Source organism: Pectinophora gossypiella, chromosome 15 (assembly GCF_024362695.1).
Source record: "Pectinophora gossypiella chromosome 15, ilPecGoss1.1, whole genome shotgun sequence".
In the NCBI taxonomy this organism is placed as follows: Eukaryota; Metazoa; Arthropoda; class Insecta; order Lepidoptera; family Gelechiidae; genus Pectinophora; species Pectinophora gossypiella.
In genome coordinates, this window is record NC_065418.1 from 10,620,056 (window position 1) to 10,645,992 (window position 25,937).

General features: G+C 40.8%; 1 protein-coding gene and 2 non-coding genes across 17 annotated transcripts in view; 1 reads left to right on the forward strand and 2 right to left on the reverse strand.

Annotated features, from left to right (window-relative positions):
• LOC126373268 (spectrin beta chain) overlaps positions 1 to 25,937 on the reverse strand; it is a 68,790-nt gene that overhangs the window by 26,983 nt on the left and 15,870 nt on the right. For all 15 annotated transcript variants that reach the window (XM_050019330.1, XM_050019322.1, XM_050019333.1 and 12 more), the window contains exons 2-22: positions 15,959 to 16,129; positions 13,429 to 13,580; positions 10,957 to 11,130; positions 10,427 to 10,715; positions 9,712 to 9,883; positions 8,900 to 9,028; positions 8,302 to 8,514; positions 7,463 to 7,660; positions 6,669 to 6,798; positions 5,872 to 6,021; positions 5,337 to 5,476; positions 4,977 to 5,101; positions 4,460 to 4,590; positions 4,024 to 4,169; positions 3,509 to 3,632; positions 2,727 to 2,977; positions 2,295 to 2,454; positions 1,883 to 2,021; positions 1,254 to 1,435; positions 779 to 893; positions 312 to 436 (exon numbers count right to left, since the gene is read on the reverse strand). In XM_050019330.1, coding sequence (XP_049875287.1) covers positions 312 to 436; positions 779 to 893; positions 1,254 to 1,435; positions 1,883 to 2,021; positions 2,295 to 2,454; positions 2,727 to 2,977; positions 3,509 to 3,632; positions 4,024 to 4,169; positions 4,460 to 4,590; positions 4,977 to 5,101; positions 5,337 to 5,476; positions 5,872 to 6,021; positions 6,669 to 6,798; positions 7,463 to 7,660; positions 8,302 to 8,514; positions 8,900 to 9,028; positions 9,712 to 9,883; positions 10,427 to 10,715; positions 10,957 to 11,130; positions 13,429 to 13,580; positions 15,959 to 16,094 — 3,381 coding nt within the window. In that variant the 5' untranslated portion in view covers positions 16,095 to 16,129. The remainder of the gene's footprint in view (positions 1 to 311; positions 437 to 778; positions 894 to 1,253; positions 1,436 to 1,882; positions 2,022 to 2,294; positions 2,455 to 2,726; positions 2,978 to 3,508; positions 3,633 to 4,023; positions 4,170 to 4,459; positions 4,591 to 4,976; positions 5,102 to 5,336; positions 5,477 to 5,871; positions 6,022 to 6,668; positions 6,799 to 7,462; positions 7,661 to 8,301; positions 8,515 to 8,899; positions 9,029 to 9,711; positions 9,884 to 10,426; positions 10,716 to 10,956; positions 11,131 to 13,428; positions 13,581 to 15,958; positions 16,130 to 25,937) is intronic.
• Trnak-cuu (transfer RNA lysine (anticodon CUU)) lies at positions 11,971 to 12,043 on the reverse strand. The gene has a single exon. It is a non-coding gene; the product is annotated as a tRNA-Lys (tRNA).
• Trnak-cuu (transfer RNA lysine (anticodon CUU)) lies at positions 13,060 to 13,132 on the forward strand. The gene has a single exon. It is a non-coding gene; the product is annotated as a tRNA-Lys (tRNA).

The following is a 25,937-nucleotide window of genomic DNA, read 5'->3' on the forward strand; positions in this document are numbered from 1 at the left end:
CCAACGTGATAGATGGTGAGCCGTATCGCCTATAATGGTCGAACCAACTGTGTCTAGTGCAAACTGTACTACTACGGGAGACGATTAAGTACCTGGTTTTTTTATGTCCAATACGACGCTTTTTCTCGTAAGTTCAGGTCTATATCTGAGCCTATGTTAGAAGCTTCTTGGCCCGACAAATAGGGGGCGCTGAGGGCTTTCACTCGGAACAAAATTTAAGCCAACAGGCCTGAGGTTACAGTAGATGTTATAAGATGATGATGTGATGTGTTGTGATATTAATATGTTTGTAATATGTTTGGTATACGCACGGCAGTAATCTTCTCTCCGTACTCCATCATCTTGGCGTACTCGTCGCGGTAGTTGTCGATCTCCTCCTTGATGGTCTGGTGCTGCGAAAGCAGCTTCTCCGCCTCCGGCAGGCTTGATGGCGTATCTACAGTGAAATTGTAAGGTCATGTTGAGTTTTTATGGAGCACATGTACGGTAAGAGATTAGACAAAATAAAAAAAATATTTATTTAATTAGTTGTTTCGCATTTTGGTAAGAGTACCTGATAGCCTATGTGCCCAATAAGTTCCTAAGTGCCTTATAGCAGTATATTTCACTAATGTAGCAATACTATCTGTCAAAAATCTTCAGGATAGCCTTTTAGACGGTATCTGCAAGTTATCAGAAATGGGCTAATCTTTCTTTAGCAGTAATTATTTCACTTTTGTAAAATTATGGAAACATTAGACTTCGAATTTATAATATAATAATGACAATAATATTATACCCTCGGAAGCGACATCGGTCTGAGTCTTGGTGAGCCAGGCCTGGAAGTGGTCCACGGAGCGCAGGAAGCGGTGCAGGTCGCCGGCCTCCTCCAACTTCGCGTCGCGCTCTTTCAGCTGCAAATAAAAATAATACATTATTCAAAGTACTGCATCACACGTAATCGTTACATACTGATATCGTGAGCTTCCCACTTTAAACTTGCTTGATCTAATCTTATTTAGCCTATCAGATCTCATTGCTGGAAAAATCATCCCTCCGCAAATTAATGATTTTTGATCATTCATTTCACGATCCTGCGCGATAGGCGATAAGCATTGAGGTCACCATACCATTTTTTACAGGGTCTACTACATTGATGCCAGTCAGCAATCAATAAGTAACAAACCACGCGCAGCGATTTAGACGCATCCAAAAATCATATCGGTTGACGGACTTCTTCGCAAAAAGAAGCAAGTTCATTCCAATAACGTTACCATGTGCGTGAGTTGTTCCCAGTTGTCGTTGATGAGCTGCACGCGCTCGCGGATGAGGCGCGCGTCGTCGGGGTGGGTGTCCTCGATGGCGCTGGCCTCGCTCTCCAGGGACGTGATGCGCGCCTGGATGGCCGCTAGGTCGCGCTCCATGCCAGACAGGCGACGCTGCAGGGTCATTACACCTGTGGAATACATCGTTGCATTAAAAAATGGGATATGGTTTGAGCACTTCTAACCATTTCTAGGATCAACGTGCCAATCTCTCCAAGTTTCCTGTTAGGAGTGCAAAGATGCCCTTTTATATGCCAAACCAGAAAACGGGAACAGTTATTTGCTCAAGATATAGCGAATTAGCGTATGCGCAAGCACAGGAGCACTCTTTCAGCCTAATCTCTCTGTTCCCAGTAGAACAGAAGCCGATGAATCTTGACAACCTTGCCCAACAAATCGACGTATGATTTCTTGGGCAACGTTGTACACACGTTCGTTTGTAAGAACGAACGTGTGTAAGTGAAGCCACGTGACTATAACTATGTTGCAATGGGCATAACTCGAGACTAGCTATGACAAGGGTTCTTTTTCACGATTTTGGTATGGAATAGACTCCGTAAGTGAGGCTGTAGACTCACCGTTGAGGTCCATCTCGAGGTTGTCGGTCTGCTGCAAGATGCGCTTCTTGTCCTCTATCCAGGAGACGGTCTCGCGGCACTCGATGTGGAACGTCTGCACGCCCTGCGCTTGCTTCAGCTCGTCCTTCTTCTGTTCCGCCTGTATTATCATGGTAAAAACGTTTTAGACCTTTATAATAGAGGGGGGGAAACAGGCTAGAAAAAAATAAGAAAAACCGAATGACTGTTGAGACGTTCTTTAGATATAATATACTAGCCCAAACACCTCACCCACCTTTCCCAGCCCAAAGATGTTTAGAATAGAAATTTCCATCTATTAGACTTGTTTCCACAGAGAAAAGAATGAAAGGCAGGTCGCACCATGGAGAGTATTCCAAAATGCGACCGGTGGCGGTCTAAGAAAAATCCCTACCTTTTCCCTAAGTGCGCTCCATGCGTGGTTGAGCGCGGCCTGGCGCTCCTGTATACGCGCGGCCTGCGGATGCTCCACGTGGATCAGTTGACGAGCCAGCTGGTTCACCACGGCCACTCTAGACGCGTTCGCGTTCATCTCCTTGTCGAATCCGTCGTATCTAGGGAAAAAAGTAAAAATTAATGTTATTATATTTGTAAATAACCAGTGAAAAATACTTTCTTGAGGGTGGGTTTATTGTCTGCCATGATTTCACGAAACACGTCTATCTGTGTGTGACATCTGACGCCCATACGATTGAAAACTAAAGTAAGACCGAGGGGGCTGAGGTAAACCTAGCTCAGCCGCTGATGGGGAGCAGACTTGTATAAAACCACAGCTCCTTATTCTGTGGCCCATTAGTTCAACTAATTCCCGAGGATGTGACATTACCTGTGCTTCATGATCTCGACATCATCGATATCAGTGGGCGGCAGCATGGTATCCAACATGCGGTGTTTCTCGGCGATCCATTGGTCAGCCGCGTCGGCCTCTGCCAGTAGTTTGAACAGAGACAGGGCGTCCAGTAGACGTTGTTTGCGCAGACGAGCAAGTTCCACCAGCTCTCCGTAGCGCGCGTCGATGGCGGCTAAACGCTCACGGACTTCTGTGCTGCTCGCGTCTTCTGGGCTCAGCTCGCTTGCCTATGGAACACGAAATTTTGTTACATTAAAATCGTGGTTATAACAATTGAATAAGAACAACGCAATTGGTAAATGTGGGTAAAACTATATCACTTTCTATAGTACGAAGTCAGTTTAGACTGAAGAAAGAAATCCTGCAAGGCTACGATAACGTCTGCTGCAGGCAGCTGCCATATTCTTATGAGGGAATATGTCAGTAGACATCAAAAACAAAAAGGAATTCATTAATAAAAAAAATCAAGATATCCAATTCCCATTCACGGTCATCTTAAACGCCGACGCAGTGTGTTCCATTTAACGTTATCTAGAAGATACAACATATTCATGTTGTAAGGCAAAATATGTTCACTTACGGATGTGGAACACTAGTACATACATAGCACCACGCCTGTATCCCCGAAAGGCTACCCTTAGGCAGAGGTAGAGGAGACTATACACAGTAATATACGCACTCCTCGCCAGCTATATTTAAGTCCTATGTAACACTAGTATAACATATTAATTTAAAAATAAACCGTCTCGTTTTCTCACCTGTTGTTTAAGCTGCTGGATGACGTTGGCGTAGTTCTTGAGCTCGTCGGTGACGTCCTTGTGCTTCTTGAGCAGGCTCTGCACCTGCGCCTCATCCACCCCGGTGTCTTCTGACGACACCAAGCTACAAACAACATTGAAACGGTTAAATATAATGAAAGAAAGAAACATTTATTATATACTTATAATACTTGTATGCTGAACTGAGAAAGAGTAAAATGCATTCAGGTGCTTATATTTACAAACTTGTCGTAAAACTCTTCCATCTTACTAACTTAAACAGATTCTGGACGATTTGAAATGAAGTTTCTCGTTTTAGGGTAAGCCCAGGTTTACGCAGACGGTGTCGCAGATTTAAGTTAGTGCGAGCCCGACATAACGCGGTATGCGAGAGGCATTTCCCTCGTTAACCGTTAAAAGAAAAAATATACGGTCGAAGTGAGAACCTCCTCCTTTTTTAAAGTCGGTAAAAAACAGTGTTGCGGGGAACAGTTAGTAAATAGGTGAAGGTGTACCGGAGCGTGTCGAGCATCCAGGTATCGACGTCGTCGGCGTCGGCGAACAGCTGGTGATAGCGCACGGCCGCGTCCAGGCGGTTCTTGCGGAGGGACGCCACGTCCAGCAGGTGGTTCCATTGGGACAGGATGTCGCGGAGACGCTCCTGGAGAAAAAAGTGTTTTGAAAAAGAGAAAGAACACTCTTTTAAAGTCGTAAGACTGAATATCCTTTTAAAATCCAAATTCCATTGTTCAACTATTGTCTCTGGAAATCTCAGCCGCAAAAGGTTATACTATTTTGGTACGAAACCTCAAAAAGTGTAGCAGCGCTTAAAAAGTAATATACTAGTGAAATAAAATCTACTTTCGTTTACATTTTGGTGTATGCTCAACACCCTCGTATGGCTGGACTAGCCAAACTTGAACTCATAACAATAATGAGTGTATAGTATACCTGTATGCGGTCAGCGCCGAAGTGTCCCTGCGAGATGAGCTCGTCCCCGACGGCGGCCACGGCCATCAGCTGCGGCTCGTGCGCGCTCACGTCCGCGTCCAGCGCGCGGTGCTTCGAGATCAGCAGGTACACTGCACACAAACGTACATATTACTTGTAACAACTCACATAAACATTAATATTCCTATTAGATTAAGCCACTTGTCTACAGTGTCTATTAGGACAGACACAAATCGTCGGTAGATAAAAATGTCTAATTATTATTCCAATAGGGATTCCGAGAGTGAGGTGTATGTCCATGAAGCAGGCTGATCACCCGATTGGCCGAAAGTTCAGATCCGTGCTTCAGACAACACAAAGCTGTCGATCCCGGTAACCATTAACTTAAGCAAGTATGCAGTCGTTACATGAGTCGTGTCAGGTGCCTTGGGCAGCCCAATAGTAACCATGACACCAGGGTTGAGGTTGACCATTAATCTCACAGTACACGAGATAAGACAAATAGAAGAGTACCAACCGGTAGTAAGATCGTGTCCGATGTCGTCCACGGACACGATCTGCTCCTTCTCCTTGATCCAGTTCTCCTCATCTGCCATGTCCCAGTAGAACTGCCACAGCTTGCGGCTATCCTCCAGGCGCTTTCTGTTGGCGAAGGCAATAGTGACAATTATTATCAGAATGTAATAAACATTTTAGGTTATCCCACCAACACTATGACCTTCTAATATGGTCTAACAGTACAAATAAATTGTAATATTGACGTTTGGCGGTTCCCCCTGAAAAATCTTTATGTCAGAAGACTTTACTTTTAGAAGTCTGCGTCAATGGCGATTAACACTGAATCGTTAAACAAACTTCCATTGTCTCCGTGACGTACCTGCGCTCGACGGCCAAGTGCACCAGCTCGGCGTATGCGTTCTCCAGCTGCTGGATGCGCTCCACCGTGATGGCGGGGTCGCACGGCCGGTAGCCGCCCTCCTCCTGCTCCAGGAACCGCTGGGACTGGCCCACTACCACCTGGGAACGTTATACCACGTTGTAATACTACTAATATTCCATAAAAAGCCTATAAGGTGAGCAAAGCTCCGAGCTACCGTTAAGATCTTGCAGACAATTTCATAAAAAAATCCTAAGATGAGTTAAAATTGTGTAGCACGGACACACCAAACACTCCAAACAAATACCATGTGCTGCCTAACGTGTAAGTGCGGGCAAAACCACTTTCTTAGCGGGCTACGTCCATTTTAGACCAAAATAAGGCCCAGAGGCGGCGAAAACGGCGCCCGATACGAATTTCGGGGCGGAAAATTACCGTTCAGTATAGTGATATTCTATATTCTCCTGACAATCCTACATTCAACGATATTTAGGATCCTGTTTACATAGGCAACAGCTACCAATTAATAACTTACCTTGACCCTTTCACCCAACACGTTGATGTCAGCCTCGACGAGCGCGTGTTTCTGCAGCAAGTCCTCCACGCCCATCAGATGCTTGCCGTAGTCGTCTGTCAGCAGGCGCAGCTTGATCTCCTCCATGGAGTCCAGGATATACAGCATTTCCTGTGGGGGACCAGTGAGTTAGAAATGTTTAAGTTGCTGAAAAGGCTGGAAAAATGTCTTTACATTGCCTAGAGAACATCCTAGGTGTACTTAAATGTATCTTCTAGAATTAGGGATACATAGACATATATAACTCACGCCCGTAATTCTTAATGGAGTGGGCTGACCCACAAGTAATCAAAGACAACTTGCAGCCATTGATGATTCGAAATCCTAAGATGAATATGATTGATGTTATGGTGATAAGGGATCAGCCCATAACAATTTTTTTATTTATCATGTTAAAAAAAGACATATTATGCAGTCTCCGAAGCACAGTCTGGAGAAGCAGATCATCGTTGGGCAAGTGGATGGCAAACGTGCGCGAGGAAGGGCGCTTACGAGGTGGAGGGAACGACGAAGAAGAAGAAAAAGGACACAATTCCTCTGTCAGGTTTTACCACATGCACGGAAAGATAAGCAGCTGAAAGGGGTAGACAGAGGTGTAATAGTACGCCTACTCCTCGCCAGCTATGTTTAAGTCCTGTGTAATATGAGGCGTGCCTATCGCCATTAACCGGACACAAATCCTGGAAACTACGTGGTGTCAATTATTCATCTATCAGACTAGTTGTTAGTGGTTTATGGTTAGAATAAAGCGTGTGCACCTGGAAGTTTTGCTGCAGCTGCAGCGACAGCTCGAGGCGGGCACGGCGCGCGCGCAGCAGCTCCAGCAGGTAGGCCCACAGCCGCAGCACATTGTCGCGCCGCGCGCACACGCGCTCCATGTCATGGTACCTGGCAGACAAGCCACAAATACACAACTACTAACATCATCATCAACCACTTTGTATACCATGTGCTCTAGCATGATATGCATGACACCTGTATATACTCTTTTGCACTAGGCGTGTCCCGGACCCTCCATACAAAAATCTCATCCTTACCGTGTGTTAACGCGCAAGAGCGAGCTAGATAGACTAACCTCTCGCTCCTTCTTACTCCTTAGCGGCTTACGGCCATCTAACACTAAAGACCCAGAGGGGGTGGAGTCGGCGCCCGATACGAATTGGTGCGGGGCGGATTTACCATTCTATACGCAGTATTATTCTTTATTCTATGCTTTTGTCGTAGAAAACACCTTGGAACATTCTGACAGTACCACGCCCCCAAGTAACAAGACCTAAAAGACGAGAGAGTGGATTGTGTATGCGCAAATCTTCACCCACTTTAATATATTGCCACGCTGGTGACCCCTGCTACACTTATAAATCAAGTGGAATTCTGTACTGTATTTCTTGTAACAGGACTTTCGAAACAAAATTTGGTTTTGCTAGTCACGCTCGCGCCCACGCAAGGGCCCAAGTTAACACTAGCTGAGGGTGTCACCGTCGACGGATACGCCTGGGAGAACATCGTCATCTTTGTGTGTGCAACAAAGCGTTAATTTGTTCAAGCTTACCTCTCTGCTTGCAGCTCAGAGCACACAGCCACCACGGCCTGTACGCGCTCCTCGTACGCGAAGATGTCCGTCTCAATAGCTTCGTGCTTCTTAGCAGCCGCCTCCACCGCCGCCAGGTCGAAGCCGAAGTTGTCCTGGCTCACCAGACGCTGGTTCTCAGAGAGCCAAGTCTCGCGCATCTGAGCTTTGCGGTTGAATCTGATGGGTTTGATGAAGATGTATATAAATTATTTTGACTATACATACTAGAACAGGTTAGAAATAATATCTTAAATAACATAAGCTCACGACTATATCCCAATTGGGGTAATCATAGGTACATCCATTGCAAGATGAACTAAGTACCCACACCTCACCGAGCTTTCTGTTTGACCAATATGATAGGTAGAGAGCCCAATCGGCGTCAATATTATAAAACTTTCCACGTCATTCATTGCTTCTTTGGTATTGCGCAAATACAACTAGCGCTTGTGTTTCTACGCAATGATCGGCAGGTAAATCGATGTAGTGCTCGAAACGAAATATCTTCGTGCGACCACTTCACACGCCGACGTGAAATGTAGTGCTGAGGGCATATCTCGCTTTGTTTCTATGATCTGTGGGCCTCGCCAATCTCGACACTAAGGTTATTTAGTCCTAATATTAAATTAATACAATCCGGCTTAACGTGGGCCGCCATTTTGTAGAACGTGTTGCAATAATAATCCGGCTAATTGTTGAGTCGTCGCATTACAAAACGGCCCTGTTTTCTAAAACATGATCTGTGGCCACATCCCTTCAAATATCTGTTTACAAAAATATACCTTATATTTCGATTGTAATCTTAGAGTAGTGAATACCTGGCAGCTAGTTGTTCAAGCTTCTCCTGCCGTATGAGTTCCTCTCTCAAGGCCAGTTCGCGTTCGTGTTCGGCCTTCTCGAGGCGTTCCCAGGCGCGGTTGATGTCGTGGATCATCTTGCCTTCCTTGGGAGTGTAAGGCTTCTGGTTGGCTGCACGCATGCGCGATTGTAGCGTGAACAGGAGTACTTCCAGGTTGCCCTTCTCGACGAACCTGGACGAGTAATAAAAAGTAAATATTGTATTGGTCTTTAGCGGCTCGATAACCTTGAAATGAGACTTGGTAAAGTGAGTCATTGACCTCACCATCAACACAACTGAAGAATATTGTATAATGAAATGGTAAGAGTCGTTTTCGTTCGAAAAATAATCTTTTCAAAAATGCTTTTGTGTAAGATTATATATATAAAATTATGTTTATACCAAAAGTATGAGTTATCTAGGGGTGTCAAACTGAAAAATTTACTGTTTATTACAACGCTATGTTTACGGTTTAAGTAGTTACTTACCACCTCGATTACTCCAGTAAAATCTACCAAAAGATTTAGCTAAGACGCAAATGATCTTTACGTTTTTAGTTACATATTTATGATACTTACTTAGGTGGCTTCTCCACGGTTCGGTAGTTGGAGAACTGAATGAGTTGTTGACGTACTCCTTCCAAAGAATTGGCGAAGGTTCTATCGCCGAGCGCTTCGATCGTACGCTCAATCCATTGCAGGAGGTCGCTAGAGCATAACAATACACATTGGCAATAGTTAATTCTGATAAGTTGTCTGTCTTTTCAAAGGACCTACAAATGTAAGGAAGAATTATGGTAAAAATTTCATGTTTTATCAAAGTTGGCGACTTCAAGAATCAATTATATTGTCACGTGATAAACCCATCGTTATTATAATGGACTACTATGTTGGAAGAGACACAACGCAATTCCTCTTGTCAGTTTTTACAACACGTTCGAGTTTTTATGTACGATTCCCATACAAGGTAGTCTCGCTACCAAGTATCGGCTCGCATGCAGCGCTTCAAGCTGACGCTGGCAGTCTGTCGTTGTCAAAAGATATTGCACTTCATGGGAATGGCAATAGTTATTTTTTATTGCCTCGTCGCTGCACTTGGTCTGTACTGACCCTTAGGAGTTATACACAAATCCTCTTTTATTCCGCGGTTTTTACGACATGCTCGGGATGATAAGCAGCTGAACAGATTTTCTCACAGTCTAGCAAAAAAGTAATGGCAATTTACATCTCCAATCCATTCCAACTCCGAAAAATGTGAGTACTGAGAAGAAGACTGGCAGAAATGAATGGAAGATGAATACATATTGTGTCGACCCCACTTAAAGAGTGGGATAGGAGCAGAAAGATGATGAATCTATTCCAACTCTACAAGACTCCTTCAGTCTCCTTACCTGGTAAGCGATTCGTATTCCTGCATCATCTTGTCGTTCTCCATGGCGATGCCGACGACCTTGCCGATCCTCTTGCCTTGCACCGTCTCCTGCTTCATCTTGCTGAAGTAGTGGTAGTAGGTGACCACGTACGTGATGATTGACTTCTCGTCCGGGTGGTCGACGGCAATGTCTGGGGGGAAGGAGTAATCAATCAATCCAGGATCAAGATTTGTTTGTCGCAGAAGAAGAATGATTTAAATGATGACGGTTATTTGAGCGAAAGTGCTGTGGTTCTGTGCTACACCATCTTGCTTCTCAAACGAGGAGCGCCGGTTCGAACCTGGTACCAGACTTGCACCAATGAGTTATAAAATCTTAAGTGCTGTTTTCACTAACACAGTTGTCTCGAGTATTATAGACGGCGATACGTCTCACCGCCTATCACGTTGGTCTAACAGTAAGCTCGGTAAGGTGTAAGTACTTAGATCATCTTACAATAGATGTACCTCTGACTACCCCAGTTGGGATACAGTCATGAGCTTATGTTATGTAAAAGAACTATTCATTGTTGCTGTAAACGACACCGAAGATAATGCCGGTTGTAATAAAGTTCTGTTAAAAGACACTGTTTACTTCTTATCCTTATCACATATCCGGCATTAATTATAATAACAATTGTTTTTGACCATATGACAGTAAAAAATTGCTTATCTTCATTAAAAAGAAAACTCACCTTCAGCATCCAAGAGTTTGGTAAGTCCGAGCTTATCCTCGGCAACATTGAACGCATTGTTCAGGTTGTGTATCGGGTTGCTTCTATGCAGCTTCTCAAACTGGATCAGGTCAGGCCTGTGCTTGTGGATGATGGCGTTGAAGGCCAACCCGTCGCGCCAGGACGTCGTGAAGTTGCGAACATTCACGTTGTTGTAGCCCGCCGTCTTCATTTGACACCATAATAGCAAAGCGTCCTTGGCGGATTTGGTCTCTTTGTTGTCTGTTTCCTCGATTGTAATGTCTTGGATCTGGAAATTTGAGGGTTGATGAGGGAAATATGTTAGAAAAACGCATTTCTCGGGAATGTTTCTCACGAAGTTTTCCTTCGCATCTGAGCACGTCATAATCATTTATGGTCCAAACATGGATTCAAAACCAAATTAGAATATCATTGGATAAGGCCAGTGCTGAGATTCGAAATCCGACCGCACAGTGAGAGTCAAGCGTTCACCAAAAGAAAATATTTTTGAGTTTGAATTGTGCACCAACCTGGAAACGCAGGATGATAGTCCAGATGAGGCCGAGGTTGAGGCGAGGGTTGCCGTCCACGATGTCGTGCGAGCCCATGTTCTCCAGGTGGACGCGCTGCTCACGAAGGAACTGCAGAGCTTTGTCCACGTTCTCCAGGCAGTGGATGCGCATCTTGCCCTTCGTTGGTCGAGGCTAGTGAAAAATTACATCTCATTAATTAATTTATCATATATCATAACTAACTGTAACCCGCGACTTTGTTTCCGTGAAATCTTACTAATAAAACGAAAAATATAGAAGTTTCATATAAAATTTCTTTTTAAGCTAACTTTAGTTTATACTTTTTATTATCAGTGTTGTGTGCATCTATAATTGGCAGGCATACCGGAACTTATCCTATATGTATTTTATATTGTGTGTTTGTGTACGTACTGCTGTTGATGTACCATAATAAATAAATAAAATTAGACACCACTTTTTACTCCCTTAAGGGTTGAATTCCCGAGATTTCGTGATTAATCAATGGGTATTTCACTTATATTGAAATATAGAAGATTAACTCCAGCAGACACCTCTTAACTTTATTTTAATCTTTGTCATTTTACAGAGGTGGATCTGTGATTCATGTAAACTTTGTAAATTGTAATTGTATAGTTAAAAGAAAGAACAATAGAATCACAGTAATGGCAGTAGTAGTAAAATGTTAGTAGGACAATGGTGCCAACTGTAGCAAACAAAACTTTATTGTATTTTAGTTTGGCGATTTTAAAAATAGTGCCATCCTTACGATGAGTGCAATAAAGACAGCAAGATAGTTTACTGTCTAACTAACAATTTAAATGTATATCTCTGCCAAATTCTGCACTATGATCACATTTTATTTCTGATTCGTCGAATTTATTGAGGAAAAAAACTTAGCGGTAAGCCGTTAATTTCCTTTTTTTTACATCTTATTGTTTTGTAGTGAAAAAAAAATATTTCTTTTAAGATTTCTCTGTTTTTCAATCACAATGAAATTAAGATAAAAAGATTCGCCCAACGTGGGGCTCGAACCCACGACCCTGAGATTAAGAGTCTCATGCTCTACCGACTGAGCTAGCCGGGCTTGTGGTTACACCACGAAACTGCGCACCACAATTTTATCGCACAGACTAATTTATTATTTATATTCATATATTTATAATATTATAAAAAGTAACTAAAATACTCTTTCCACATGGTTCTGTCTGCTTGAAATTGATACAATATTATTAAGGTTTATTCTCAAAAGTTAGCGATTTTTACAGTATACTTTTAAAATTTGTTGAGCGTTGTGCTCACGATCCGAAGATCCCGGGTTCGAATCCCGGTGGGGACAAATTACTTTGTGATCCCTAGTTTGGTTAGGACATTACAGGCTAATCACCTGATTGTTCTAAAGGAAGATAATCCATGCTTCGGAAAGCACGTTAAGCTGTTGGTCCCGGTTATTACTTACTGATGTAAGTACGTAGTCGTTACACGAGTCATGTCAAGGGCCTATGGCGGCTCAGTAATAACCCTGACACCAGGGTTGATGGGGTTGATAATCCACCTCACAATGCACACAATAAAATAATATTACCAGTAGGCCAACGAGTGCTTGTAATTGACATTCCATCGGCTCTTGTTACAACAATATACATAATTAATATTTATTAGCTATTAGTATCAAATGACTAACAGTATAATACTTTAATACTATGATGTCATAAACTTTAAACTACTCCACATATCACATGAGTTTGATTTAGGTACTGTTTGCTTAAGTGACAATTGTACAAGCGTTTTTTAACCGCAGATTTGTTACATGCTTATACATTATTATATATTAAAAAAAAAAAAAATTAGCTATGATTTGGTTATGAATTAAATTACTTTGCAATGTACTTTACTTACACTTTCTAATTTTCTATAGTCTATATTTAGAAGCGAGTAAGAAATATAATGCGACCAAGAGCTTCAAAACGACAGCAGGTCATTGCAGTTCGTATTCCAGTCATGACACGTGCTAGTAACCTATTTGTTGCCAAGAAATTAAACCAGATAATAAAATACTCCGTGCGATAAATTGTGGTGCGCAGTTTCGTAGTTTCGCCACAAGCCCGGCTAGCTCAGTCGGTAGAGCATGAGACTCTTAATCTCAGGGTCGTGGGTTCGAGCCCCACGTTGGGCGAATTTTTTTAGTGCTGATCTTTTTGTTTCCAATAATGCTTTTCCTTATCAAGGTTATTTTTATTAAACGAGATATTTCAAATGTTCTTTTGATTGCTAATTTTTTGTGACGTTTATTTTTTTTATCCCTTCCTCGTTTTACCTGTCGTCATTTAAGCTTTATTATTTTGTTACTGTCATTTTTAATTATTATTTCCCATACGGGATAAAAGATGACGCGTGAAAGTCCTATTTCTCTCTTCGGCTGTAGTATAGTAGGATAAAACATAGATATGTTTTTTTTTTCTGTATGCTTACCAGTCTCTCTCCAGAGAGCACCTCGAGCAGCTTGATGAGCATCTTGCCATCCCGCATGTCCACGTATAAGTCGCTGATGCGGTGTCCCACTCGCACCAAGTGGGAGTTCACCCATTTTTGGAAAGTCTTCTTCTGTACACTCTCTCGTTCGTCTGGAAACAAATGATGCGCTTCGTCAATATTTGCGTGTCAATTTAAATAACCAATCCCAAGTCTGATTTGGATTTGAAATATTTTTTGGAACAGAGAACAAACAGATTTTGAAAAGGTGGTCCAAAAATCGAACCTTGTGGAACTCGCAATGCTTAAAAATTCTTATTTGGCATAATTAACATCAACAAACTACGGACCTGTGAGGCCGTTGAAAATATGTATAAAGTAGACATTCATATTAGAATCAGTATTAACTAGATTGAAGAAAAGTAGAATGTTAACACAATAACCGCCAGTGGGGTCGCCCGCGGGCTGGTGACCAGAGGGGTGTGTGCCGGCCCGCCCTGCAGCCGTCCGGCGGCGACCGAGCCATCGCCTCAACTTCCACACACTATGGCCCCAGGTGTAGGGTTATGAAAATAATACCAGTAACACGAAACCAGGATCAGATAGCCAGTCGCACGCTTTAGACCGTAAAGCTAGGTGCTGGACAGATTATGCAGACGTTTGGTAAGGATTTCTTAAGATGCATTTGATCGTTATCGCATTTGCGGTAAAGTGGGCAGGTAAGCGTGTGATGCAAGTGCACGATTTGAGCACGATATACCTTTCCTGTATTTAGACAAAGTCTTCCCATAATAATCTATTCTTTAGAATCTCATAAAAGCTGTGTATATCGCTTTTTAATGTGTATGTAAATACCGCATCAATTCCTACTAGACGATACGACAAATCATTTTACGTTAATCTCTACTTTATTTGGTATTAAAGTGTCTATGTTTAACTACATGTTTATAAATAAGACGAGGATAAAATACAGTGTAATAATATTTCCTCATGTAAAAAAGACAAAGAAATACTACAATATACAGGAATGTATTAAGTAAAATATTTAAAGCCACGAAATCATAATTTACTTAGATAACATTTTAACAATAACATATTGACCTAATTTAGCCATATTAACAAACTAAAAGAAAGACAACCAAAATTTCAAACCACGTAACACTGACCTCTCAACTCCGAGACGACTTTATCATAATACACATCTAACCCAGGTACTTCTATATCGATGCCCCGCTTGATGAGATCGTAGCACTCTGACGACGTCATCACTCACTTTTACCAAGAGTTCTACCACCAGTCTGTCATGTCAACACTGTCACCGAGCACCGACTGAGCCCTGCACTCCCAACATCGACACAGGGAAGAATCAGAGCGTCAAACTCTGAACCAAACAAGGATATTCGATACCACCGCTCCAGATGTCGTCAACTTTTCGACCGGTGTCTAATGACCTAACGCATTAGGTTTATCTATCACGCAATACCTGTGACTATATTATTACTTTATAAAACTATAGAATTAGAAAAATACGTCGACATAGTTGGGAAACATGCGAACCTTATGAGAATTCATCATGTACCTTAAGATAACATCACTGATAATGATAAACCTGGTGCTGTTGTGCAAGAGATTTCGTGTTGATCGAGGCAAACAGAAATTGGATTCTCGATAAATTTAGTTTTGACCAAATGTTTGTATTTTCTGAATGTTATGGGGAAGAGGAAACAGTGGTTATGTGGCTAAATGATAAGCATAGTGTTAATAATACGCATGCTATAATTATGTCAAGTGTGAGGCGGACATGTGCGGGCAAGGTCGCATCATCTGATCTTTCTTATTATAAAATTAAAACTCGAATTTCGTGCATAATTGTAATATGAATGTGGACGTCAGAAATCCTAAAATAAGAGGTTTATCACAATTTCAATAATTTTATCTTGCGTCTTCGAAATATCAACGTAATCAACCGGTACAGATAAAATGGTAACCAGCGGTTTATCGCCGGGCACACAGCCACACATACATATCGTACTTCATAATAACAAAATAGCTAACCTACTGGTTGCTAATATACGTAGTGGGCAAACATTATGATCTGTCACGTAGGAGTCGCTTTTTAATTTTAATAGAAAGAGTACGACCACATAAACTAAACATGTAAACCTTGCCTTAATACCCGCTGATACACTGAATCTGAAGTCTAATCGCGTATCTGCCGTAAGTTCTGGATAGGTCATCAAGAGACGAAAACATTAAATAGGTATCGTGTTGTGTAATATGCTTTTGAATCGAACGAAACCTATCACATAAAGTCCATACGAACAATGAACAGCCTGCCGCAAGTAATTTGAGTTTCCGAAACATAATCACGGCGTTTCAAGGGTAGACAGTGAAAAGGTAATTGTCCTACGTCATCACTTAATTTTGAATTAACATACATAAACTCACGAATATATACCAATTGGGGTAATCAGAGGTGAACTAAGCACCCACGCAGGTCAAATAACAAAATAAATAAAAAAATACTGACCAGCTAGCGCTTTGATGCGCGATCGTTCGAAGAGCCTCGACGACGAGTTGCCGCCATCGTACTCGAAGTCATCTATGATCTCCTGGCCGTGGCCGATGGACGGGTCCCACCGGGACACCGATATGTCGGTCGTCATCGCGACCTCTGCCTCACCACGCCACGCTCAAAGATCTGGAACAATATAGAACAAGTTTAGAAAAGGATCTTCAGACACAATTTTGTTACTACCACCAGTTCAAACGGGAGTCACCTTGGTCATATCATAGATTATACTATTTGTGGTCTAGCATACTGCACATGACAACAGGACGCAGAATAATTCGAAAGAGGTTGGGTAGGAAAGAGGAGAGAGGAGAAGAGAAGGCGAACGTCGCCGTCGTGTCTTATAAAGAAGTTAAAGAATTGGCCTTTGATAGACAAGAATGGATAATGCTACACCGACAAGAGAGTCGCTCTTAAATTGATGATGATGAACATACCAAGAAAATGTATTCTGACTGATATCATCTGCACCGCGCTAGAGTACAAATAATACAGGTCTATTATAAACTCTTCGAACTTTGTGAGACTGGGAACTTTGAAACAAGATTATTCACAGGTTATAGATTTTGTGAGTGAATCAACATTTGAGCATCAAAATCAACACAAATTACTTTACCGCGGCTCTGAACAAAATTAAGCAAACACAGCACGCAGTTACAACATAATCCATCCTAATCCCCGAAGCCTTCAAGCTTTCCTTTGCGAAACCCTATGCCAAATTAACGGCTAAATAACTAAACTTTACCTTGAATTTCACGCACATTAAGAGAAAACAACGTTTAATTAATATTTCCTAATATAACTAGCCTAAGGAAACATCGTGAAAGGTATAAAAACTGCATTACAGTGAAGGTGTTATTGTTAGTATAAATGACATCATTTCAACGATAAGCGATAAGAAGTAAAATTTTCAAGTGTCATCGCCACACCTTATGCAGACATTGTATCACATGAAGTATTTACTGCAAATAATGTGAAACGTCCGGTATAACTCGTATGATAGAATAATATTATAAGTTGAGAAAATGATGTGAGCTCGCAACGAGTCAAGGCCAGGCAATATTATGCAAACATGGGGTGAAAATATAGTAAAACTACAGTTAATATCAGACTGACAGACGGCTGAGTCACTAATGTAACTAAAATGTAGGGAAATCAAGGGCAAACGTCTCAAGGACACCTACATTGTTATCTCTTGACGGAGAAGGATGGTTTATGCTTATCGAGTGTATAAACTCACAAAATTACCACGAATTTTCACTTCAGAAGTTAGATTAGTTTAGATCATGACTGTTCCGTAACATCGTACACTCACACATAAATAGTTACTACATACATACATACATAAACTCACGCCTATTTCCCACCGGGGTAAGCAAAGACTATAGAATTCCATTTGCTTCACTCCTGACACACTTCTCTTGCTTCCTCCACATTCATCAATCGCTTCATACACGCACGCCGGTTCCGATCGAAGGACATCTCCAATTTGGTCATCGTAAGTCCTTCTCGGTCGGTTTGGTCATAAATAGTTACTGCTATCAGGTATTGAGAGAAACTCTTGCTGGCCCGCTATTGCCTGTATATCACTATGTCCTGTATTTTGCTTTTTTTAATTACATCAAAACTTAATCTATGATCTAGCATGTAATTTTAACGAGACTGAAGTAACCAATGTGCCAAACTTAGGATCCAAAAAGTAGGAAAACAAATCCTAAGCATAGAATAAAGATTAATTAATACTACATTATAGAAACAGTGACTTTGCATCGCACCAATTCGTATCGGGCGCCGACCTTACACCCTCTAGGTCTTAATTTAATCTTTAATAGTCGTAGGCCAAAATAAGAGAGAGCTCGCGGCCTATCTGTCTCCCTCGCACTCACGCGTTACTCGGCATACTGTAAGAATGAGATTTTTGTATTGAATGTCCGGTGTATGACCTAAGTTAGCAAATCCGTTTAGAACGTTTATGATCTGTTGCATTATTTTCACTGCGAGTATGCTAACTGTCCTCTTTAGCATTTACACCAATTAACATACGCCACCGCGTTAATTATTTTAAGACTTGAGACACTTTGGAACATTAGGGGACGATGAGTCAAATGCCAACACCTTGATACATATTTCCACTCAAAATACAGGATGTTAGTGATATGGTGACGTTTTTTTTGAAAATACATGATGTTTTTTTAGATTTTTTAAATTATTTTCAATTCCATACTGTTGCGATGTAAAATTCAACTTGATATTAACTCAGAATAATGAGCTGAATCATCCCGCTCAGTATTCGTTACGATGTCACTAACACCCTGTATGTATGAAACCAAAGATTGTCAACTGAATAAAAAACCATAATAAAGATAAAGAAATCAATGGCGACAATTCAACCACTTCGAATGTTCTAGAAATCAAATAACTCGTTCAACAGAACACAATGACAATACGTTAATAATACATCTTGTAATGATTTGAACATTCGCAAGCACTATCTGATGCTGTATGTAGAACCATAAATAATTGTTTGTTCGTCTCTGACCTTCCAATATAATGGACAAACTCCGACGAAGGTCTTTCGGCAGACTATAATAGGCCTATGTTTAGCCGATGGATAAGTAATGTACGCTTAACATCTGTTTTAGAATTTGATTGAACGTACCTTTAGTCACTGATTCACTGTGAACATGAGTGATGATATAATTCCTGTTTTTTTTTCTTTTGGTCATAAGAAAGTCTCATTATTATCCAAGTGGTATCTATACATACACACACACATAAACTTATGCATATTTCCCATCGGGGTAACCAGAAACTATAGAATCTACAAGGCATGTAAATTCAATAAAATCTGAAAAGATGAATAAAAATATAAAAAATAATCAGATATGAAAAGAGACCCATAATTAAATGATACATATAGGAAACCGTATCCGTGAGAACACCTAACTTAGCATTAACGAAAAAACATAATAATGGAAGTATAAAGAGTACAATGTGCGCGAAGATTTGCTAAAATAATAAGATATGTATTTTTTGTGGTACAGTTATAAACTAGAAAAAATGCGTGTGAATAATAAAAACAGCTGTTCTTAAGAAAATACAGACGTCAGCGCAACATTGGATAAAAATAAAGATCACAGATAGAATGCACAATACGATAACAGTAAAAACGTTAGCAATAAAGTTAGACACAATTACAAAATAAAAGATTACATCGATCGACCTCAAGTAGGGTTGGGAGAGATAAACAAGGGCATAAAAGGAAACAACAATGAAAGAAAAACACTTATGAGGAAAGTGTCAAAAAAGCTCATAGCAAGACTGACACGAAAACATTCCATGGTATAACTCGCGATAAAAGGGATGAACATCGAAACTATGTCGAACCTAACACCTACACATAGTAATATGAAACTTGACCTAGAAACAATACTGAATACTACTGAATAATAACATTATCTACCCTGACGTTACAATGGAATTTTATTCAGAATTCTGCTTCTCACTTTCAATGTAGCGATTGAAGCGGATCAGTTGCCATATAAGTTTCTATTTATAGCACTGTACATCCCGATGAAATACTAGTGTGAAGTATGGGAAGAAAACACGCATCTGTTCATTACACGAATGTAAAATATAATAAAAATATAAAGTAATAAGAAATTAACACCTATCAAGTATTTGATCACATTTTTATGGAATGCAAGTAAAAGTAAATTATATAAAACATAAATCAGGACACGAGTGTAGAATTTTATCGTAAATGTGCGAGAAGCGATAAAATCAACTCCATCACTAACGGGAAAGTCTCGCTTTACAAAGTAAATGTTTGAGCACACTTTCTTGTTAAATTTTCTTCTCGAATTTCAATTGGGAAACCAGCAACTGACGTCCAACTCAACAGTGCCGATAGTGTACAACATTAGTTTCTTATATCAAGAGAAGTATACCAAAACTGAGATACAGTTTTTGTAACTCAAGAAGGATGTCATTTAATCAATGTCATGTCTCTATAAAATGCTTGTATAAAATGTCAAGTAGATGATATTTTTAAAGTAGACATAAACACTTAAAACGAATAAAATAGAAACCAAACTCAGAGTAATTCTATTGGATGTTTTATAACATTACCAACCGTAGCTAATCCAAGGAACACTGCTACAAAAGTTGAACACAAGCAACAACTAGCTATCGAACAGGCAGCGGGGGCGTTGACCCCTGTCACTAGACATGGCGTCGGCGATACCATGGGCTGCCATTACACCGCCATAGAGTGGCGACGAAGCGCCTCAGTAATTGGAGGTAAAAACTACCTCTATAAAGTCACTCCGAGTTGTACTCGGCGATATTCTAGTCGAAGTCAAGGATTATAACACAAGACTTTACTCTGTCTCAATAAAGTTGCAATGAGATGATTAATGTCATGTAGAACACAAAAGTTCACATGAAGACGTAGAAAACAATAGACACATAGGTAGAATCACACTTCAACACGTGTGTGTTATTAACAGGGATTGTTAATCCGAAGACAATATAATATGCAGCAATGCAGCTCAGTATGATAGTTTTCTGCAAAAAGACTTTCATGAACAAGGTGCCTCAGTCCCCCTTGAACCCGCCATGCGTAAAATGACGGCATTCAAAACCATCGGCTTTGAACTATGCTTTAGGCACGAAAGGTCGAGACGGCAATATCGCTTGACAAAACTGAGCACAAGAAACCATTAGGGTTCTGAACCAACTTTACGAAGAAATAATTGAATAAAATAAGCTAAATAAATATAATCTGCCTTTTAAATAGATATGATTTGGTAGCCACGAAAATCTAGCTATAATTCTTGAATAAGGAGGGAAAAAATAAAAAAATATCTGACGGCAATGAAGGTAAACGAATCGGTATTTCCACTCCCCCACCCCCTATTGGCGCGTCTAGCAAACGACTAGACGTCACGCCATCATTACGATGGGACATATCTACCGTCATACATAATAAGTGCTTCGCCATACCATTTTAGATTACGGATATCCTGATTCCTGCACTACCAACAACGCCTCACTTAAACAATTGTGTCTCAAAACTGGCAGAGTAACATTCGTCTAAAGGCTATCAAGCAAAACTTGTTTGACAAAAGCGCACAAAAAAATTATACTCGTGCTTTAAGCCTGCGTGATTGCTATTGTAACAGAAAGCCGCCAACTTTTTACAAGCGGCTAGGAAAACGGATCGAAAGTATTATGGTTGTGGTATTACGTGCTGTTGTTTCATGTTTTAAAATTATTTATTTATTTAATCGTTTATTGCAAACTTTACAGCTTATAATAAATAATCTTAATTAAATTTGCGATGTTAAAAATCTTTTACTAGCCAATTACAAAGTTTGACAAATAAAACAGAAGCTTAAGTTTTGTTACATGACGTGACAGACGAACGTGTATTATATTATATTACTAATATTTAAATGGTTGTTGAATATATAGAGTATACACTAGTAGTACAAATTGCAATGTGAAACAACATATTACCTGCGAAAGAATTAATGTTTGCAAACAAAACAATAGTGTTGGCATTGTATCAGCTACTGACACAAAAGAAGAATAGAACTCGAGACACGTAATTATAATCGAACTAAACTTCGGACACTAAATACAGAAAACATTAAATACAGTGAACCTTTGTTTCGGAGTGTAAACGCTGAACATTCAAACGAAAAGGTAACAGCTGACAAAGGTAGTAATTAATTCTCTCCCATTCAGAGGACAGGAAGCATCGACGATTATTTAAACAGTGCGATTTCTATCACTGCAACCCCATTTGCTGTGCTACGGGACAAAGACCGTATTTGAAGCGGGCAAAGTTTGTTTTCGAATTGAAATAGAGTAACAGTAAGTTTAACGACGGATGCAGTAGTTCGACACAGTCGGCCGCGTTCCTACTGACTACTACTGAGGTGCCAAGTGAAGTAGGTTAGTTTCGTCTAGTGCCGCATTTCCAGTATTTGGCTTTGTTTGTTTTTGTAATCAACCTTCGCTTCTTGCTCAAGGAATCTCAGGTTCTATTTGAGTTACCACATCAAGGTCGAGGGCTGTCTTAAAATCTTTGTGCGTGTTCAGTCTAGTACCACATTTTTACGATCGTAATCAATGACAATGCATTAAAACCAAGATATTGGATATTGAGTAGACGCGGTTTCGAGACAAAATTTAAATAAAGAATTTCTTTTCTTAGATATCATCAATGACATTCAAATTGTACATACAAACAGAAACTCCACGATCAATATGACATAGCGTAAATATAAATATTACAATTTAGCTATGCGCACGATGTCCAGCTTCCGAGTGACATCACGATGGGCTCTAAATTTAGCGTTATTAGCTCAGCAGAAGTGGCAAGATGGATTCTCATACTGTAACCAAGCCGTAACTATTGATACTTTAAAAATATGACGCCTCTGCGTTTTATGACAACACTGCATCATCACCTTACAGTGAAAACTAATAAAGCGCCTTTTTGAAAAATCACACTCGGATATCGAGAAAGTGGTTTGTCCGGATTGTAGTCAGTGGAATTCTATGGTCTATGTCTAGCCTAACGGGAAATAGGCCTGACCTTATGTATGTAAGTGCACATTCGGATATAATTTTTGTTAAGAAAACCTCGCTAAGAAAGCTAGTTTCAATCCAGGTAAACCTACGCGGTCTAATTTTTTACCCGGATTAAATTATTTGAAATAATGTGAATTTTCAAATAGGCGATTACGTAGTTTTCTCTATAAGGGGACAATATTTAAAGTTTATTGGCCATACAGTTTTGAGTTACAGTCAATATTCCGACCAAGATTGGCCTAAGACGCGATAACAAACAGGTATCAATTTATAGTATTCAGAAATCCTCTTATAAATACTTGAATCGACTTCATTGTTTGTCGACCAATCAACACATCCACTACAGAAACTGAAACAAAGATAAGCTCACACCTTAAAATCACATTTCCATTCCGGTGTAGCCAGTATCCCAAGTAATCAGAAGACAAACTTGTAGTTCGTGTACTGTTGTTGCATTTGGTATTAAAATAAGCATGATGAAACGTAGAGTGACAGGTACTTACACTAATTCACTATCAATATCTCGGAAGACATTAGAAAAACAAGAACGGCAAAATTGAGAGGACATAAAGACATTTGATAAACCAGTTCCGATTTTCCAATGCAAATCCTTCATCCTGTCGTGCCGTCATTGGTGTTGCCAGCGGACGAACTAACAGGCACTTCCCATGCTGGTGGCGGTGCGCGGACGAATCCATTAACCCAAATATAGAACCGCGCCCGACTGGCGTGAGTTTAACTGTCAAACCTACGACTTTTTCAAGCCAATTACGTAATTAGACGCTGATTTTCCCAAAACGCCACGCCTTGGAAACTGAAAACTATAGACAAGTTAGATCTAACGCTTACTTCCCAAGGTTCGAACTTAGAAGCGGGAAGGCGTCACATCTTAGTTTAAATCCTTGCACCGCCACTAATAATCACTTTTCTTCTAAGATGCTTGGCTTGGAATTGACTCAATAAGTCGTTTAATATTTATTGGTTACCAAATGAAATGCTCTGGGTAGAGTAGGCCGAAATTCCTACGAAATGTATTTCTGAATGACGCGAATATTATTAAAGTTGGCTCTCGCCCGGTTTTCGAAACCCCAACGAATTTCACACCGCTATTTTACCGTAAAAAAATACACCTGTAACTTTGGAGGGCGTTATACACCTAATTAGGTGTCCAAACCCCTCACACGAGTTCTCCCCTGACGTGAACCACAACAGTTATAAATAATATAAACACAGCGTGCGCTGACACGAAACATGATGCTTTGCGGCAAAAACAAAGCCGAGGGATATCCGGTCCACATACCTCCCTCATTGAAGAGAAAGTACATCATTCCGACATGACCATTGACAGACAAATCAACCGAAATAACGGCCGAGCAGAAACCGCACGACAAAATTCTAACAAGCAATGCCCAGTGCCGTCCTGTCGCCTAGTCTACTCTTCTTTTATTTTACATTAATACGTCTTCGTGAATGTGACCGACCACATAAACCCCAACTCGTTCAATCAATAGTTGTAACTTGGTAACTGTAAATTTATAATATCTTTTTTTAGAATATACGGATTCTGGGATAAAGTGTCTGATGAATTTTATCTATAGAGGCGTATGAAGGGGATACGTGTAACATATCAGTGAAAAATAGAGCAAATATGACACATAAAGGGATTAGTGCGTGAACGTTACCACCCCGTAGCAAGGTTTGCCGATACCACCCGCGCTGAGGGTGGCAACCCCGCCCTGACGACACTGACCGGAGATTGGATGTAGGTAGCTTACTTCTATATTTGCCTACTCATTTATTCTATTTATTGTTACGGGAAAATGTACGTAAAAACAGTAAATGATTGATTGATGAATCCTGAATGATTATCTGAATTCTCCAACTTCATTACTCATTAATGTTTAGTACTCGGTTGTACGCAAACTGTGTTCATATAGTACGCGTCCTTGGAACACACATTTCCACACCATGTTTTCCAAGATTTATGAGTACTTCACGTCCATTCCTCTCAGTGAGTAGAGTACGGTAAACTGTAAACGCACACAATCCTTATTTTTAGTTTCCCACGTACATTGTGCTTGGAGTTTTGAGATTGCTCGAATCGAGGCCAATCATTTCAACGGTTTACGATCCAGACAAATTTTATGACTAGAGTTACGGACGATACAAGACGCTTTATTACCATCTAGACTTTGCGAACTGTAATTAACTGGAAGTAGGATACTGGTTACAATTCTAACTCCTTTTATAGATAGTTCAACATTGAACTACAGAGACTGTAAGTTTTTAAAGAAACCGTGATCACAATGCATTACACAAGACTGTATATTTATATCGATGTGTGCATTTTATTTATGATTATAAGAATGATGTGATTGTACTTTCCTGTGTTCAATCACCGACTGTCCAATCTTCCAATTCCTCATAGGCATCATCCGCTTAAATAGAATCCCGCCATACTGCAGCATATAGTAGAGTCAATGAGTCTAGCGTGTGGGTGGTGGAGCTCGACACTGAACTCTGTGGGAGGATGCGCCTCATTCGTTGCCAACCACGCACCTTTCATAATTGATACAGACAAGCGCCTCCAACAGTTTTGATACTTTAGATTCAAGCCAAACAAATGCCAAGTTTAAAGATGTAACGTAAGTAATACGGCTTCGTCAAAAACCATTAAAGCATCACGCGACCCTTGTGTTTCGTACTGGAGACAATAACTTTTAAGCGTTTCTCTCTTTTGCTTTCATTCCAATAGCATGCTCCGTTATAATTGCCTTCATTTTGAAATATAGTAAACGGCACTAGTGGTACATTATGTAGAGTTATAGGCGCTGCCACCGCTACAGTTCCCCTTGCCTACACTGATTGTATTATAAACAGAGTTAATAATGAAGTGAGCGCGAGTGACGCAAATGCTATTTGTATGGCCATCGTGTCGTCGCTTGACCGATATTGCTTATTGTTCTAAATAAACTCTGGCGTCAACCACAGAGTCATGCAGAACGAATCTTTCGGCGAATTCGTGACGGTCGACCGAAGCGTAAACTCATAAACGGGTACGTATCGACTTGGCAGCTACCGCTATCTTGGCGAATTTTTTATCGATCGCCGGTTTCTAAGGTGTGAGTTGTGCACGTTTATTCGGCATTGTGGCTGCAACAGCGCGGCATGACATAAGCGGGTGACGTCACCGGGCGGCGGCAACCGCGAAGGCCGGCAGTGTTTGTGTGTGGACCGGTCTGAGCAGCGCCGGGGAGCCGCCGCCGCCGCCCCGCCACCACGCCCGCTACGTGCAGCGCGCCGCACACTCGCCCGATGTAGCACGCGATAC